This window comes from Lagenorhynchus albirostris, chromosome 4, assembly GCF_949774975.1.
Source record: "Lagenorhynchus albirostris chromosome 4, mLagAlb1.1, whole genome shotgun sequence".
Lineage (NCBI taxonomy): Eukaryota > Metazoa > Chordata > Mammalia > Artiodactyla > Delphinidae > Lagenorhynchus > Lagenorhynchus albirostris.
The window spans coordinates 92067616-92087884 of NC_083098.1; the positions used below are offsets into that span (position 1 = coordinate 92067616).

At 37.0% G+C, this 20269-nt stretch overlaps 1 protein-coding gene across 3 annotated transcripts in view; it reads right to left on the reverse strand.

The window, feature by feature from the left end:
* Nucleotides 1-20269, reverse strand: part of PCDH7 (protocadherin 7) — a 448326-nt gene that overhangs the window by 325752 nt on the left and 102305 nt on the right. The window contains exon 2 of one of the 3 annotated variants that reach the window (XM_060148388.1): nt 729-846. The exons of the other annotated variants lie outside the window; for them this stretch is intronic. Coding sequence (XP_060004371.1) covers nt 811-846 — 36 coding nt within the window. The 3' untranslated portion in view covers nt 729-810. Of the gene's footprint in view, nt 1-728; nt 847-20269 lie in introns of those variants that run through there. 3 annotated transcript variants of the gene reach the window in all.

Sequence of the window (20269 nt, forward strand, 5' to 3'; positions counted from 1 at the left end):
TATTGTCCTAAAAATCCTCTCTGCTCTGCCTATTTGAAATTATTTCCTGTGTTTTTAACTTTTATGCACATCACAAAGTAACTGGTATCGTTTCATAATGAATTCGTATATTGATTAGATGCATCATGAGGTTGGAATAGGTTTTATTAAAAGAACTGTAACTTCAACTCCACAAATAATAACAAATTAATAAACATTAAACAAGTATTCTACAAATTTTTGAAGTTACATTTCAGTGTCAAAATAAAATCTCACACTAACATTCAAAGTAAACATGAAAGACAATATTTCCATCCATCTGAAAAGGCTTAACCTCCTGTTAAAAGAACCAATGTGCTTTTAATGTGTTTCACCTTTTGAGACCAATGTGTAATAAAACCCTCAAATTAAGTAGATTGCATTTTAGCTTAGATAAACTAATAGCACAATTAGAGCATCACATAATTCACCATTACTTCTCCAAGGGAAATCACTTAGGTATTTAAGCTCTTTATAAGAACTTCACTGATAAAGTAATGACTATCTACAAAACCCCCCTGAAGATTAGTGGTATTGGTTCCCATCATAGGTGATAAGAAGGTGGGATGGGGTGGGGGGGAACAGATACTATACATTCTAAGATGCACTTTTTTTTTTTTTTTTTTGCGATACGCGGGCCTCTCACCATTGTGGCCTCTCCCGTTGCGGAGCACAGGCTCCGGACGCGCAGGCTCAGCGGCCATGGCTCACGGGCCCAGCCGCTCCGCGGCATGTAGGGATCCTCCCAGACCGGGGCACGAACCCGTGTCTCCTGCATCGGTAGGCGGACTCTCAACCACTGCGCCACCAGGGAAGCCCTAAGATGCACTTTAAAAATCACATAGGACGTTTTTAAGGACATTGCTGTGTTTCTCCCTTCCATCCCCCTCAAAGTGTAGAAGAAAGGTGGCTTGTCTAGTCCCACCTGACTTTTATCATATGGAACAAAATGAGAAAAACTGGATCTTAGTTATTAGATATATTAATTTGCACTTTTTTCAATATTCCTCATCACCATACCAGAACTAGTTTGCTTATGTTGTTAATATGCAAATTGACATGTGCTCAAATTCTTTTTGAAACAAAGGATATATGTATATATCCTTCCTTGTTTCAAACAGAATATACATTATATATATATATATATATATATATATACACACACACACACACATATACACACACATATTGTAGATTATATGATTTCTGTGAGTACATGATTTGGGGAAGGAAACTTACATCTATAAGTTTCTACAGAAGTTTTGGAACTTCTTTCCAAATACCTTAATTCTAAACCTGCCTTAGAAACCACTATGAAAAGGCTCTTAAAAAGTTAGGAAAGGGATCTTCCCTGGTGGCGCAGCGGTTGGGGGTCCGCCTGCCGATGTAGGGCACACGGGTTCGTGCCCCGGTCCGGGAGGATCCCACATGCCGCGGAGCGGCTGGGCCCGTGAGTCATGGGCCGCTGAGCCTGCGCGTCCGGAGCCTGTGCTCCGCAACAGGAGAGGCCACAGCAGTGAGAGGCCCGCGTACCGCAAAAAAAAAAAAAAAACGAAAGGCCAAGTATGAAATAGAAATTAGGCAGTGAAAGTCTATGAAAGTCAACACTTACATATCTGGAATCCACAGAGTTCACAGATGATTGATTAGAATGTAACTATTTGAAAAGCTTATTTTTCTGATAATTATAGCTAAGTATATAAGAAAAAAATAAATTGATGATCACGTTTTTTGTTTACTCCCATAGCAGCAATTTAGCAATAATAAGCTGAGTTTTTCATTTCTTGGTAACACTATAAGACTTAGGAAAACTCTACACAAATTGTTAATTTTTCAGATCATACTGTTCATGCCTAATTGATATACATTTACTTAGTAAGAGAAAATAAACATGTCCATGTGTTACAAAGAAGAATCCAGTGTTTGGGAACCATCTACAGTGCAGACTCAAAATGAGCCACATATGTAAATAAACTGATTTTCCCAACTTTCCAGTCGAGAAAATTCCTGGACATTGAAGACAAGAGAACCATATTTTAATAGAAAATAGAATTTCATTGTCAAGGTTATTTATTTGCTTCTGGGTACTGTGATTTCTTTCATAACAGAGACCTGCAAGAAAATCATCACTCTGAATTTCTGCCTGAGGTTTTGAAAGAATTTTAAATGCTTAGGCACAGAGAAGTATTTTTTTGCCACTGGGAGAAAGTGTAGTCGTAAACTTATTTAAATAGATTCTTGTGCTGATAAGAAGAAGCTATTCTAATCTTGATGAAAAGGTAAATTGCAATCTCAGCCCAAATATACCACCAATCTCTAAAGAACAAAATCTAAGGGGCCACAGAAGCAAGATTGTTCTTTAGATTATGTGTTAAAATTAGCTTGAGTAGGTTTTTTGTTTGTTTATTTATTTGTTTGCCTCATGTCTAACAGAACACAAGCTGAAAAATGTGAAGACAGAAGTCAGAAAGTGTGACAGTCTTTGAAAATAATTGCTATATACTCAACTGGAAGAATTACGTCTATTTTACTTAAAGTCTCCAATCCACCCATAATGCAAGGTAGGTTAAAAAGGATAGGTAGAAATAAGATATACTATATAGCTCAGCAGGCATTTATAAACTTCTCCCTAACAATGTTCAAGTTCTCAAAAATACTATTCACTTATTTATTCAATAAATAGTCACTGGGGCCCTAACTTATGCCAATATTTATAATTTCTGGGACTACAGCATTGAGTGAGACAGGAACTATCTCTTCTCTCATGGAAGGATAACAGGGTTTGACAGACAATAAATGTATAAATAAGCAAATATCAGGGAGAAGTAAGTATATGAAAAAATAAAACAAAGTACTATGGTAATTACTACAAGTACACATCCAGTGTCTCCATGCTGCCCTCTCTCTCCTGATTCTTCCTCCATATAACCTTCACAGTTGTCTGCTAAATCATCAGTCTTACTGTGGCACATACCCGCTAAAGTTCTTTCATTAACTCCTACAGAACATAATCTGATATCTGTGGTACTCCAGATCCTTGAAACCTCCCTTCCCTACCTGTTCCCCTTCCAACTTCACATTCCATACAAAGTGTGCCATGTCACATTGAATATAACTTTCATTTATCCATTCATATATCTACCCATTCAAGAAGGTATTTATCAGGATGCCTATGTGTGCTGCTGACACAATGTTGAATATAAATATTCATGGTCCCTTCCATTATAAGACCTAAACTCTGGTATAGAAAACAGATCCAACAAAGAAACTACCAATTGCAAACATGAAAAGTGTTTCAAAAGAGGAACATGATACCATCAGAATTAATAAAAAGGGATGCAATCTTCAGATGAAATGACAATTGGGCATCTATTGGCATGTATCTTTAGATGTTTTAATTAAGTGTTTTTATGTGTTCAATAAATTTCTGCACTCCTCAAGGGCAGGTTATTTCTGGGTTTCCAGCCTAGTATATAAAGCATTATATACAACAAATGATAAAGGAATTATTTCCAATGGGTTTATATCTCTTCCGAACATTTTATAGATAGCTGAGATTACTGTTAAAAGCAGAGGCGAAAAAAAACAAAAGCTCAGTTTTTATTGTTGCCAAGTTTGTTTTCCACATCAAGCTCTTCCCTCTTCCTCACAGCCAGCTCATGTAACCAATGGCCTTTGTCTTGAAAGCTTATGAAACACTGTTGCCAGACTCTGCATTCTTAAAGAAAATATATTTACCTGCTGACAACTTCCCTAGGGGTAAAGGTCTTAAATGTACAGATAGGAAGATTTTATGTCTGGTGATAGAACACTCTAGAGAATATTAAACTTGCTCCATCCTTTTTTGTGGGTAGTAACATCTTCTTTATATGTACACTATTCATCCCCAGACGGTAGCCAAGATCCACTGGAAATTATAAGGAGATGAAGAGAATTCAGAGTTAGATAACTCTGACCTGGCCTAGTGTGGCTTTTATTTATATTTTTATATTTCTGGGTATATGTATCATTTTACATTTTCACATATTTAGGGGGTAACTCCAAACCCACATTTAGAGGTCAAGCACTCAAGCTCTCACCTACTTCCATCTATTTGTGTTAAATGCTTAAGGCTGAAAATGTTTCAACAAGATCATAAAATCACATCATGTCAAAAAAGCAACTTTCTTAGGATGTCTGGAGGGTAATGTTTTGGATAGATTAAACTAAAACATCATATCAAGGAAGTTGCTGTCCTGCAAAACATAATGTTCTTTTTAACTATAAAGATAGAGCCCAGAGCTACAGAACAAGAATGGCAAAGACATTTAATTTTTTTCAACATATAAACGATTTAGCTCCTTGAACTCATTATATCATGATGAAACTTGAGAAATCATTTTTTCCCTATAAAAAGCTCTGGAAAAATCTTACTATGAAGAAAATTGTGAAGTCTTAAGGTAAAATATGTGGCTTCTTTCATAGTCTTCTTTTGCTCCTGTCTTAATCGAAGATTATTATCTTGAAAAGAACCAAGTAATACCAGAAAATTAATGTTTCTATCTTCAATTTAATTGTTTCTTTTTTGGAGTACATTAGAGCTATTCTAAAGTATTCTTGGCAGGTACAGTACTTCAAGGTATGCATACCAAGATCAGTTGCATTTATTTAAATCCTAGTATATTTTTTAGTTGTTATTTTAAATGCTTTAGCAAAGGAATTTGAATTCCCAAAACTGGGTCCTTATGCATGGCAGTGTTTCCCTTTATATGAGAAAGCAAACTCTTGATTTTGCAGAAAAAAAGGGCCAAAGAAATTATATGAGAGCAACTGTATGTCCTTTTACAGCTAGAAGTTGGCTTTACACATTCCACGACTCATAAATAAACAGAAGAGTTCTGTGAACTATATGCAGATGGCTGGGTCTACACTGGGAGCCTTTTGTGATGACTTTGGTTTGATTCCCTGTTTTGCCATCTCTTAAAATATCTGCAAAAAATTTTTTTTGCTCTGCTCCTCAGAAATAGGACAAATAGAATTCTGTAACTTGAGAATGTGCCCTCTGCTTCCTTGAGGCTTTATAAAGCTTGAAGAAATCCATTTTTCCTCCTCATTTTGTTCACATAAAGCTATCTGGCCCCACGATTGGCATTCAAAAGGCTTTATGTTTTAAATATTTATTGTTCTATTTGTAAAAGATCACACAATAACAGAAGTACAATGAAAGAGGCGAACCTACAAGGTGGTAGAAGGAAGTAATAAGCCAGAGAGGGGGAAAAATCCTACAAACCACATAAAGGAAGAGATGAGATCAGCCACCTTAAGTAAGCGAGTTTAAGGTTACCGCACTGGCACTGAGCAAAAGTGTGCCTGCCAAGCCCCAGTGAGAAAAGGAGTGGGAAGAATAAGGGCATTTGACGGAGCAAGGCAGGGAGACAAGGTACCAAAGTCAAGTGGAAATGCTAAAACAGCAGTTACCTGTCTTTTTTTTCTTTTGCTTTCACCTGATTACGGCACAAATTCTAGCAGGCTGGTAAGAACATTGGATTAAAAATAAAAGAAGAAATGAAATAATATGCATACCAGTATTTATCATTTAAACACTTTTGTTCAACTATCTCCACTCCTCCAAACACACTTATCTATACAAAAATACACACACACACACACACACACACACACACACACACACAAACTCTTCTCACCATTCCTGCTATAGCAACAATCATTTGCTTAGCTAATCATAAAGCTTCTCTTCAACAGCAGAAGCCTAAGGGCTTTGGCAATGTAAAAAGTATTGGCATTTCTCTGATGTATATTCAAATATCTATATTACAATTCTTAATTCAGCATGCATGAGTCAGCAATAGATATACTGTATCTTTAAAAAGACATGAAGGTTTCCAGTCAAGCCTTTTAAAGCTTTACAAATAACATTTCAAGAGGGTTGAGAATGTGGGCTAAGATAGCAGATGGCTTTTAGTACAATACTGCTCCAGGATCCTTTGATTTTATTTCTTTTGCTTTTTGATGGTGCTCTCTTCTGGTTTGTTTTGATGACTTTGTGGCCTAATGGATTGAAATCAGACAGCGAAGCTGAAAACCCGTAAGTCTTAACGACAGAGAGCAACTTATTGGGTGACCTTGAGTAAGTGTTATGTTTCCCTTATTGCAGTTTCTATGGCAGAAAATAAAAATTACCCTGACCACTTTCCCCCCAAGGATGGTCCAAGGAGACTAATAGTTATTACTCAACTTGCATAATATGAAATAATAATATCAGCTACCATTTATTAAGCATTTCCATGAGCCAGACACTATTTTAGGTACCTAGCATATTTTGTGACTTTTAATCCACACAATAGCCATATAAACTATGAATAGTTAACTTCATTTTACAGAAGAAATGAGGCCCAAGAAGTGTGAGGACTTGAACTTAAGTCAACTTGACGAAAAGTTCCCTTTTCTTTCCTTTACATGACCTGACCTCTGCTAATGAATAATAATAATTAAGATTAAAATATTTAGTAATTAACTGGTTATATTATATATAGCAATTATATATACTGTGTAATACACGGCAATTACTACACTTATACATAGTATGTATATAAAAGTTATTAATTGGTAATACATTATTGTGAATTCAGGGTGGCCTTTTAGCACTAGCGTTCTATTGTTACTTGAAAATAAATACTCAAAGAAAAGAAGGATGGAAAACTGGAATGAGGGAAGGAAGGACAGAAGGCAGCTATGCTTTGTTCACAGTCCATAAATTACTATTAGATTTCTGAATGTGTGAATGATGAACTGATTTGCAAGAATGGTTGGTCCCTGGTTTGAGAGTGAAATCCTGGACCCTAGACTTAGTTTAATTAGTGATCCTTGGTGGAATTATTTTTCCTGTAAATCACTGTTCTGCAACAGAAAATAAGATCCACAGTGCTTTACAGTTCCAGGGAGCATATGGAGAGAAGGAATCTGAATTTTCAATAAAAGAAAAGAAGAAGGAAGGCAGGGAGGTGGGAAGGAAGGAAGGAAGGAAAGAGAGAGAAAAGAGAAGATTCTTAGGTTGCTCTACCAAAGCCAGGGACTCACTTGTTAAATGAGGGTTTTTCTTTCCAAATGAGCCTTCTGATAGATCACTTCCATGTGGCTAAATGTATTTTCTGTTTTTATTTAAAATTGCAAAGAAAAAAAAAACTTTAAAATATGTTTAAAAAGTGGTGATAAGTTAAGATGATGTAAGGAGTTTAACTGGAATGATTCCAGCCACTTCTGAAAACTGAGGTATCTAAAAACTGCCTAGGGCTTCCCTAGTGGCGCAGTGGTTAAGAATCTGCCTGCCAATGCAGGGGACACGGGTCCAAGCCCTGGTCCAGGAAGATTTCACATGCTGCAGAGCAACTAAGCCCATGCTCCACTACTACTGAGCCTGCACTGTAGACACCGCAAGCCACAACTACTGAAGCCCGAGTGCCGCAACTACTGAAGTCTGTGTGCCTAGAGTCCGTGCTCTGCAACAAGAGAAGCCACCGCAATGAGAAGCCTGTGTACCATGACAAAGAGTAGCCCTCGCTCACCACAATTAGAGAAAGCCCGTGTGCAGCAATGAAGACCCAACACAGCCAAAAATAAATAAGTAAATAAATTACAAAAAAAAAAACCTCCCTAATTTCCGTATATCTCCCAAGAATTGATTCCAGAAAAGGAAGGATCAAGTCCTTGAGTCTCTTCAAACTCCTAATTCTAGTGCCTGGGGAGAACCACATGCCTATGGTTTTTCAAAAAATATGTTTTTCTTTTTCTTTCATTCTGCCTGTCATTCATTCAGCAAGGACCTCAAAGCATATTAGAACATTAATTTATAATACTTATGCATATGTAGCGGAATCCCCTAAGATTTTAAGGACTAACTTGCCAATGGAAAACAGGCCATATGGAGCGCCCAGGCATTCTGAACACAACTGAAGTTGATTATCTCCCCTAGCCCCCAGCTCCAGCATGATGAAGAGGATATTTGGCTACAATATTTTGGAACCTAAGATGCTCTTGTGGATTGTGGATGCCAAATTGGAATGGAATTGATAAGACAGTAATGGATTCAAACACAATAATGTTATACATATTTCTCATCAATTATTTTTAAAATATGCACTTTGTTTAGTTTCATTTACACAGACATTAACAATAGAGTGAGAATTAATTTCTAGAAATTGGAGAAAATAAGTTTTCAATTGGCATGTATATTAGATTCAACTTATAAAATAGCACCTTTTCAGGGAAGTCATGCAAGTTTGTCAGAGTGTAAAGGAGAAATTGTGTAATACCTCTGAGTTTATCAATGTGAAAAACTGATGGACATTGGTAAAATGAACCCCACCCTCTCTTAAAGACTCTACAGACTCACATTTTTCTTTTTTAGCCTCCATTTTCCATTTTGTTGTTCATTTCCATTTTGTTTTGTTTCCATTTTGTTGTTCATTTCCTTCCTTGTGTAACACCACCATCTTGCATGTCACGGTTTGCCCTATTTTTTTAATGACTTAACACTTTGCTAGATAAAATGGTGGGCAATTATCTCTGGAATGCTGCTGAAAAGAATTCCTTAAGCCTCTGGCTAGTTGCAGAAGGGCTTACATTAATCACTCTCTCTCTGCATGCTTGTCTCCTCTTAGTAGTGTCCAACGTCAAGTCAGACAGTCCAAGCAGGGCCATCGATACAACGTTAAAAGGGCATTACTACACACTGCAGATGAACAGCAGGAACAAAGCCTTTGGCCCCGAGTAATTTAAATAATTTCTGCCCAGGTCTAATCCTGTGCTTTGGGGCATGTTTGTTGCTGAAATCCTTGTTAGACTACTTACCATACAATTGCTGATCCAACATAAAAAAAAAAAAAATGTGGTTCTTGTATTCCAAACCACTCTTGGTTTAGACTTGGTGTGTCTGTCACTTGCTTTTTATTTTTGAAAATACTGACAGCCAAAAGCTAGCTTCTCATCGTAACATGTTTTATTTGTGTCTCAAGGAGGGACCCAGAATGCCCTACTGTGCTAGACTGTGTGGCTTAAAGTGAGTCAGCTGCAATGAACTCTTCACTAGCTCAGTTAGTGAAGTTCAACAGTGATTGAACAATGATTTTGACAACGATTCAAGGTCACGATAATGTAAATGGGTGTATTCTTCAGGAGCTTTTTCCTCTAGTGTTTGAAACCTGCAGATGTTGTAATACCATCTTGAAATAATCTGAACCAGCTAGAGCCAGATATTTTTTTCCCATTATAATAACCTCCAGGCTACAGGTTTTATCGTAATACTATTTTATTCCCAGATCTACTGATCATGTTTTCAAAACTATTACTCCTCACAATAAAACTTTCAGGAGAGAAATTTAAATTTTCATAAACCACAGTAAATGTTGCTATGAAAAAATTCACCAACACATACAACCTCCTGGGCAGCTTTGGTTAGTCCTTATAAGATAACAGGTGTTTTCAATCAAATGATAATACCTTTCCCTACACTGCTCATTTCTTCCACATTGCTTTATTTTAAACTGTTTTTTCTTATACAAATCTATGTATATATATGTATATATATATATATATATATATATAAATCCAGATTGTTAGTTATATAGTTTTCTATTTCATATGCTCATTTCCTCCTGTGAATCTTCACAGCCATTCTATAGCACTCATACATCTGGCCCTGGATGCGTGCATTTTATCCCTGTTATCACTAGTAAACCATACTCTCCATATAAGATGTACACAGACTACATCTTATTTTTCTTATTCATCTCTACATTATTTCTAACATCTTATAAATAATAAAAGCCCAATAAAGTGATTAAAGGACTCAAACAAGTTAGCTTCATGCTTTGCCTTCTCTACTGAGTCAACCAAATACGAATTATAAATATAAGACTGTGAATTAAGGAATAGAGTAAATTAGCACTGCTCACATCTTCAATCTTTTAATTTTGATCCAATAGCAATCTGAGTCAACTGAATACGGATTACATAAGGTAGTAAAATAGAGGTGAAAGTAATGTAGCTGTACTTAATGTGAAATAAGGCTTCTTTTTTTATGCTTTGTGATTTACAGCCTATGTCTTATTTTTTTAAAAAAAATTCAAGATGCATTCACATTCATGGATCCATTTAGTATTTACATCACCTTGTGAAGTAGGTAGAAAAGATATTATTACTACCACTCTACGGAAGGTGAAATGCAGATACTGAATGTATTTGGGCTGTGAGCTGCCCAAAGTTACACGTTATCAGTTGATAGAATAAACATTAAAATGTCCAAGTGCTGGCCTCAGGGTCTTACTATGCTGGCTCTTCCAGCCCTTGCTATAGAATCTTTCTGATGCAACCTCCATATGATTGGATCTCTCAGCCTGTAGGACTCTGGGCTCCCTGAGGATGACTTTTTATTATTATTGCTAATATAATTATGACTAAAGTTTCCCAGATACAGCCTAGCATTAGCACATAGCAAACGCTGGAAAATGCATATTAAATTGATTTGAAGTCTAACAACCAACAAACCCTCTCAACTGCTCCTCCCACACTAACGGTTTATTATTATATATGTCTTTTCTATTTTTCACTCTATTGAATATACATGAAATTACACTTCTTAGACTAATTTTATCAATGGATTTGTATAAAACCATTGTTTCTAAAATTTAAGTTTTTTTAAGAATAAATTAGGACAGTGGTAAAATATTGCTTTGTTTAGTTTTATCAGATCTCTCCAGAATGTTTTGCTACATAAATCTAATAATAACTAATAAATAATGGATTTTTGAACAAGGGACTATCCTTAGACATGTGATTATGTAAAGGGAAAAAAGCCAATTTTGGTCTGTTTGAACAAATGTCTTGGAAAAGACTCAGAATTTTTTGTTTAGTTGAAAAATGAAATGAATATTTTTACCAAAGATCATCAAATATAATTTAGTTCAACAAGCACTTAGCAAAAGTTAACTGTGTAGCAGACAGTTGGTCATAGTTGGGAAGAAGACATTACCTCTGCCTTCAAAGAAGCAGGAGATGGGTGTGGTTCAGAGCTCACCCTCCTCAGGTTCAAATCCTGGCTCTCCTTCAGGCCATCAGTGTGACCTTGGCAAGGTAACCCTTCTCTATCTCAGTTTCTCCTCTACAAAATGTTGGTAATAATTTTATCTAGTGTATAGCTTTAGTGTGATGAGCACAACCAACTACATAGTTTACAGGGCCTAGTGTCAAATGTAAATGAAGTGTCCCTCATTATAAAATGATAAACAATTTCAAGAGAGTAACAGTGAAGTATTAAACCAAGGGCTGGGGAGGGGTTTCTCAGAGTGGGGCCTGTGTAACCAGATAGGCTGATGCCCATGAAGACAGCCCTGGTGATAAATAAATGATTAATATACATAAAGCAGTTTGAAGAGTGCTTGGCACGTAGTAAGTGGTATAGTGTTAGTTCATAATTAAAGAGTTTACAGTTTCTCTAAACATGGAAGAAATATAAAGGAAAATGGTAATTGTTTTTAGATACCGGCTAGATCTCATTTTCGAATGAGCTCTCAAGTTTGTAACAATGTTCTTTTCATCTGCCCTGGATTTGGGGACACATCATCGACATGTACCACCTCTTATTTATTTCATAGAGATCATATCCTTCCATCTTTCCTTCACACAAAATATGCACAATGTGAGTTCCATCCTTTTTTTATATGGCGTTTATATGATACTTTCCATTTGTTTACTTGCATAGTTTTTGTCTCAATATGGCACATAGTATATGTAACAGGGAAGTTTCTTAACAGGAGATTCAAGTCCTGGTCTTCTCTCCACTGTGTAGATGGAAAGAGACTTTCAGTTTATTGCTTATGTCTTTTTACATTTTCTCCCTAATATACAATTTTTAACTGGAAAAATATATACACTTCTGTGGTATCAAAATAAAGGCCCCCCCTCAAAGATATCCACATCCTAATCCCTGGAATCCATGAATACGTCATGTCACCTGGCAGTGGTGGGGGGCAGTGACATACGTCACCTGGCAGTGGTGGGGGGCGGTGACGTTAAGGTTGGAGGCGGAATTATGGCTGCCAATCAGCTGACAATAAGATAAACTATCCTGGATGATCCAAGTGGGCCCATGTAATCACACTGTAGTTTAAATGTGGATAAAGGAGGCAGAAGAAGTCGGTGCTAGGGTGATGTGATGTGAAAATTCCTCTACCGGCCATTGCTGACTTTGAAGATGGAAGAAGGGGCTATGAGCCAAGAAATTCAGCCAGGCCTTACCAGCTGGAAAAGGTAAAAACAGATCCTCCCTTAGAGCTTCCAGAATGGAATGCAACCCTGTTGGTGCCTTGATTTAGCCCACTGAGACGCATTTCAGATTTCTGACCTCCAGAATTGAAAGATAACAAATTTGGGATGCTTTAAGACACTCAGTTTGGGTAATTGTTACAGCAGCAGTAGGAGAATAATATAACATCTATATGTAGATGTATGTGTGTAAATACCTTTACACACACACACACACGCACCACACACACTCACTCCAGATATACTTTCGAGCATTTGAACATTGTTGTCCTCAAGGTCCAGTAAATACCCTCATAAATACTGTTCTTTCTTGAAGTCAACAAAGAATCTCACTCCACACTGGGCACCAAACAAGTTTCCACCTCGGCTACAGAGATATCTCAATAGAAATGCAAAGAGCCTGCCTTCTTTGACTTAGACTGATAATTTTGAACCTCCACACAGTTCAACTACACTGAATTTACTCCTCTATTATTGTGTTGGTCATATGAGCTGATAGTTAATATACTTTTTTTTTTTTTTTTGCGGTACACAGGCCTCTCACCGTTATGGCCTCTCCCATTGCGGAGCACAGGCTCCGGACGTGCAGGCTCAGCGGCCATGGCTCACGGGCCCAGCCGCTCCACGGCATGTGGGATCTTCCCGGACCGGGGCACGAACCCGTGTCCCCTGCATCGGCAGGCGGACTCTCAACCACTGCGCCACCAGGGAAACCCAGTTAATATACTTTTCTGTCTTAATCACTAGACAGGGACTGCCTGCAGGACAGGGACTGTGTCCTTATTCATATCTCCATATCCATGATGTGACAATGCATGGCATATGGAAGATCCATCAGTGTTTCTTGATTTTTCTTGATTTAAATTAATGAATGAATAGCTAGAAATTTCTTTAAGCATATACACACACGCGCACACACACATCACACACGCGTACACCCACATACCACAAACACACATCGCACACACACCCCAAACACACATCACACACACATCACACATACACACCCCACACATACACGTGCACACACATCACACATGGACACAGACACACACACACATCACACACGCACACACTCCCCACACATATGCACACACACATCACACAAACATCACACACACAAAGCCCACACATACATCACACACACGCACACACAACACACAGACACATCACACACATTGCACACGCACACACATCACACACCATGCACACACACATCACACACGCACACACACTCACACACATGCACACACATCACACAGGCACACACATCACACACCCCAAACACACACGCACCATACACGTGCACACACCACACATGTGCACACACACATCACACACATCACACACACACACATACACATCACACACACCCCACACATCACACACATGCACACATAAGCACACACACGCACACACACATCACACCCACCCTACACACATCACACACATGCACACACATCACACATGCTCACTCACACACATGCACACACACCACACACACATCACACACACACACACACACACACACACACTGGGGTAAATGTATACTTTTATTTTATTTACTCTAGCAACAACATTAGGAGGTAAGCACTACATTGGTTAGTGACATTAGTTGGCAATGAACAGTAAAGTCTGATTCAGAAATCCAGGCTTGTGACTATGAATCATTAGAGCTTTCTAATCCCAGGTTAAACACTGATAAATGAAAGAGCAACATGTTTCATTGCTATCAGTTAATATAACATTAACCAAGAATTGGTCAATGCTCACAAGTAATTTCAGGATTCACAGAATATATCCAGTAGCATAAGAGACAGTTAAAAAAACAAAAACAAAAAAAACTCTTCAGGAGCCTAAAAGTTAGACACCATTCTTACGTGTGTCATGGATAAGTGAGATAAAATTCTTCAATAGTGGAGTCAAATGATCTATTTTTATGTTATTATACATTGTATCTTTTCTAGTTGAAACCCAGGTTCATTCACCCACAGCAAGAAAAAGCTCACAATTCTGCCTCAATCTGTGATGTTGAACTCACTTCTAGATGTGAATTTGTACTCTTTTCAAAAGAAGTTTAACAAATCGCATTTGTTCATGTGTGAGTTACTGTGCTTTTCTAAAGTGCCAGTCTTGGGGGTTTACTAAAATGACAAATCACTTAAGTACTGATTCATATGTGGCTAGATTGCAGTGAAGGGGCATACATTAAAAATACAGATTCATGAAAATTATAAGACATCTGAAATATAAACCATCGATAACAACTTTAAGTTTAGGGACAGAATTTAGCAGAAAGAACACTTGCTTAGCAGAGCACGACAAGGAAGTTTTATTGATGGCTGTATCCACTTCAGTAATAACCCTATGACTAGGTGATTCATGTCCATTTTATAGATGTGACTTTGTTTCCATAACTAGGAAGGAAAACAGGGCTTCCACCACCGACCGTTTGCTGGGTGAACTGTAGCTAATACATCTCTTCCTGGTTTGGAATCACCTGATGGGGGAGGGGAGGGTGTGCACAATGACTAGGGGCCCTTCTTCCTTTTTGTGTGTTTTTGGTTCTGTTTCTGTTTTAATGAATCAATTAAGAATAGTTTCATCAAATATTTAAATGATGGAAGAAAAAATGTTTTTTTTTTTAAATTTGTTGGCATCCTCATATCCATGATCCCATCATTGTGTTAGGAACTTGTGCCAAGAACTTTACAAATGTTGTCTCATTCAAGTTAAAACTTACATTAATCTACGGATAGTTTTTATACTCATTTTTACAAATGAGATTTTTGTCCCACTCCTACTCAATGCCAGGAACAAGATGTGAACCCAGTTCCAAAGTTAATCAAGTCCATACCCTTTGTCTTTTCTAGACTAGTTCTCAAGATGGTGGCAAACAGCAGAAACATATCTCATATGAATAAATTCCAGTTATGATTGTCTTTGTCTATTTAATTTCCCAGGCATAAATGGATGAGGGATAAAATCTGGTCAGTTGGAGAGGAGGTTGAAACATCACAGATAACAGGACAGATGCAGGAGAGAGGTAGCTATCAGTGCACAGAAGAGTGTTGAAAAGCATAAGCACTAAGGTAACTTGTGGGAAATGGCTAAATATTGAGATACCTAAGTAAACATACTTTCAGAAAATTATTTTAATGAAATGCTCTCACTCTAGTAAAATGGATTAGACTTTTAATGTACCTAACAGAGATAAGTGCAACAGTCTAGTAAAGAGAAAAAAAAAAAAAAGAGAGTGAAATGAGTTGAAGTAGAAGAAAGTAGTGAAAACGTGTAGACTTATGAGGAAATAAGAATTAGTGAGGTAATATTTTAGCTAGAGCAATCAATGTTAGGATACATAAAACTTTTAGAAAAATAATATCAAACATAATTTGAGAAATGAAAGAAATTTGTGGTGATATTGAGAAGAGCATAAATAATTCTTATTCTGGGATGGCTAGAAAGCTAACTAAAAGCAGAAGAGTAACCGTAATGACCTCTGAAATCCCCCAGATTTAGATCCAAGATTTCTATTGTTATTATTAGTGTTAGCACTACAGAGCAGGAAAGAGTAAAGATAAATGAAGAAAAACAAGTCCTATCTAAACTGGGGAAATGAGAGCCAGACACGGAAGGAAAGCAAAAGATGCATGAAGGATGATTAGAAAAGGGACTAAAATAAAGAAAACATGTTATTTTATTTTTATATTTTTTTAGTCTAAAATAATGAAATAGAAAGTGTGCAAAATATGGTACCTAAATCCATCAACAGCAGGATGTACAAAATTATAATGTCTCTGTTACATCACCAGATGTAGCACTTTTGATTGCTAATTGCACTATCAGATGTATAGATGTATGTAATGTGAATAATTTATTTTCTGTTTTTTTTTAAACCTAACTTTCGTTCTTGTATACATTGACAAGATTCAAATCTACAATGTACATAATGTGGAAATGCAGTTTTAAGTGATTATGATATAAGTACACACTTTTCAAAGCATTCATATTTAATTTAAATAACATGTATTTAGGAATCTTAGTTGAATTGGATTTGACATGTGATGCATTTTAAAATGTCTCAAGATTACAGTCTATTAAAGAAAAGATTGCTATAAAATAGAGACTGATAAAGAGAAAAATGAAAGGAAGCAGAATAAATAAGTTTAAAAAATTAGCACTCCACAAAACCAGGGCAGATTCTGATTGGCTAGACATGAAACCATGATTTACTGGCCTATTTGCTCTACTATTCAAAAAAAGCTTGTTGTCAACCATTCATTCTTTCTGCTTATAATGTGGTTCCCTAGACACTTGGTGGTAAAAGAATTTCCCTTTATTGCTGTTGAGAGAGTTCTGAGCATATTTTTTTAACAGCTGGCATTTGCAGAAGTACTTTATGGACATCAATTAGTTCCTGCTGACAATTGCTTCAAGGAATAGAGCTGTATCTGTGGACTCAGGCTGTTGCTTCTAAATACTGATATACTGATACTCTATCCACCAACCACGTTGCTTCTGAAGCTCAAAATCTGATTTATTAATAGGGATTTTACTCTCCATGTTTGCTTATAACTTGAGAAACTTCTAAAACCGCCCCTCAACTTACTCTCTTCTAATCCATACCATTTGCTTTCTCAAGTTATTGTATACATATGGATTTTACCTGTTTGGTACCCTTTAGGAAAATAAGGAGACAATTTTCCATATTTATGCATTTGTATGTATTTAATTTATGCTTGTGGAATGAAGTGTTGGATTACATAACTAGAACCATTCATTCTTTCTGCTTATAATGTGGTTCCCTAGGTAGAGCCCTCACTCTGTTTTATCACACACAAACCCCAATATCATTTCCTCAAAACCTCCTTCCCCTCCGCAAATAAACACAGAACAGAATGGCATCTGGATAGACTGCTCCAGCTCAAAAAGATAAAGTAACAAACAAAGTGCAGACACATGGGCATCTGCACGTGAGGTAGAATCTGGATTAAACTCACACATCAGCTTTCATGTCCAGGTTAATTTACTCAAAGAAAAACACACCACAGCAGCAACATTCAGAAAGTGCTTACAAGGCTTGGGGACCATTAGAAGATTTTATAAAACATAGTCAAACGACTAGGTCGAATGAGTAAGAAAGGTACTGTTTAAATGTTACTATTAATACCTATGGTAACAACAACAACAACTCAGGGTCAAGCGAAAGGTACACTGTACAGAGAGTCCAGAAAACCAGAAAACATCTGGGCAGCTATAGTTTTACACACGCATGATAGTGAATGTGTACATTGAGAATAAAGAAAAGTAAGCAACCACATAAAGGAGAGTTACTCTAACCAGAGAACGAGGCTCTTGGACCATGGTCACCAGCTTTATATTTTTTTTCCCACAAGAGTCAATTCAGAAAAAAACAGGTATGTTTATTTATGAGCCACATATTTTCATTACATTTTTTCATATCACTGTAATAAGACTCCATGCTGAATACACGTATCCTCACAATGTAGATTTCCTACTCACCTAAAGAGAAGACTATTAATGAGAAAATTGGCAATACTTTTAAGCCACTAAAATGTGAATAACTGGGTATATCTCATATGTTGACAATGGAAATTAAGAAGCTCACTGTGTCATATTCCACTGGAGAGTTTCTCTATATTGGTCACCAGAACCAAATTTATGATTGTGGCTTCAGCAAGCATGTATTATGTATTTGCTCTTACCTCTGTAGATTATGCACGTGATATTTCCCTGTTTCCAATATATTTTCCTGCTTCTTTGTTAAGGATGGTATTTATTAAGCTGCATTTAGTGAGTACGTAATTACTATGTGCCAGCCATTGCTCTAAATACTTTACGCACATCAACTTTTATTCTCTCAATACTAACAATAAGAGTACTACGTAGTTCTGCTGACAATTCAATAATTTACAAATTCAGTAATCTGTAAAGTGCTTAGGTCACCGCCCAGCACATAGAAAGTGCTACATAAGTGTTTTGCCAAACAGTCATATGAAATAGGCTGTATTTGTTATTCTCATCTTACTCATGAAGCAATGGAAGCAGAGGTCGATTAAGGAACTCCCAGAGATCAAGAGCTAATGAGTGATGGGGCTGGACTTTAAACACCAGCAATTTAACTCTAAAGCCTATATTATTAACCATTCTTAACAATGGGGCACTGCCACTTCACAGAAATGTGCATGGGTTGTTACTCCAACAACTTGATGCTGAACCTCCAAGAACTTTCCAGAACTGATATCTGTACACACACTAGATTGCAGGCTTCTTTTTTTTTTTTTAAGAAGATGTTGGGGGTAGGAGTTTATTAATTAATTTATTTATTTTTGCTGTGTTGGGTCTTTGTTTCTGTGCGAGGGCTTTCTCTAATTGTGGCAAGCAGGGGCCACTCTTCACCGCAGTGCGCGGGCCTCTCACTATCGCAGCTTCTCTTGTTGCAGAGCACAGGCTCAATAGTTGTGGCTCATGGGCCCAGTTGCTCTGCGGCATGTGGGATCCTCCCAGACCAGGGCTCGAACCCGTGTCCCCTGCATTAGCAGACAGATTCTCAACCACTGCGCCACCAGGGAAGCCCAGATTGCAGGCTTCTTAAGAGTTCAAACCAAATTCTGTCACACAGTCTTCTCCAGCAGGGTACTTCTGCACGGGTCTGCACACAGTGAATGTACACTAGATGCATGGATGCCTGCATAGATTGATGGCCTTGTGAGGATAATGTAAGTGATAACGTTTTAGCTTTAAAAATTTAACAGATATGAACTGAATATTTTATGCTTCAAGATACAAATATCCATCCAGTTTAATTATCTTTTCATTTTTTATTTCTGTGTAGATGACACCCAGATACATGTCCAATGACCACTCTTTCTGTACTTATCATTCCTAAAACTATTTTTTCAAAAAATGCCCTGACAGTCACGAATGCATAATTTTGTACTTCTTGAAAAAATGAGTACTTCAGTACTCAAATCTTTACAGATTTGGGCTTGTGCCCCAATTCTACAACCGTGGGTACTACTACCTGTGAATCCTAGATAAAGTTATTTAACCTCCATGAGCCTCAGCTGCCTTAGCTTTCAAACGGGAATACATAAAACAAAATAACAGTGGGCACAAAGTAAGCACCATATAGTGAGTATATAAATTGCTTTTCAGACTTTCTCCAAGGAAGTAAGGAATAAATTAAAAACCAATAATTGTATAAATGAAATTTAGCTATGACTTTATTTGGGTTGGATATGTGGATTTTCTTTGCATTTTTATCTTTCTAATCCTAAAATAGAAATGTATTTACATTGTTTATATACAAATTGACTATTAGAGGTAGGACACATAAGAGTGAAATCTAGAGTAGCACTGGGAAGTTAAGTTGAAAATTAAAATTTCTTGAGAATAATCAATAGCCAAATAACCGTATCTCTAAGAATTCTCAGATGACAGCCTCTTCTAAGTGTCATGGTCTGCAACATCTGGTGATTTAGAAATCTCTAGATGTACTTGGATGGGGTATATCCTTTTCTGGGTACAGGTCCAAAAAAAGAAATTCCTGGTTCTTATTTTCAAGTATGACACTACAGGTCAGTATTGCCTAAAGTGGAGCATGACGGGAAAAAGCCCCAGAATGGCTTTTAATATACTAGGTATGCTAGAGGCTCAGTTGCACTGATGATGGATAATTAACAAACTGTATTTCTGTGATGCATTTTTCAAAAGCGTATGTTTACTCCTATGAGGCACTGTTTCAAGTGTGTCTCAATGTTCAGTGCATTTATTTTATTTACGTATATTATCCTTGTCCCAGAGAATCCTAACCACAATAAGACACAGTACACTGACTTTCTGTCAGTCGTGCTTCCCTTCCACAAAATCCACTAAACTTAGTACAGGTCCTTGAAATAAATAAATA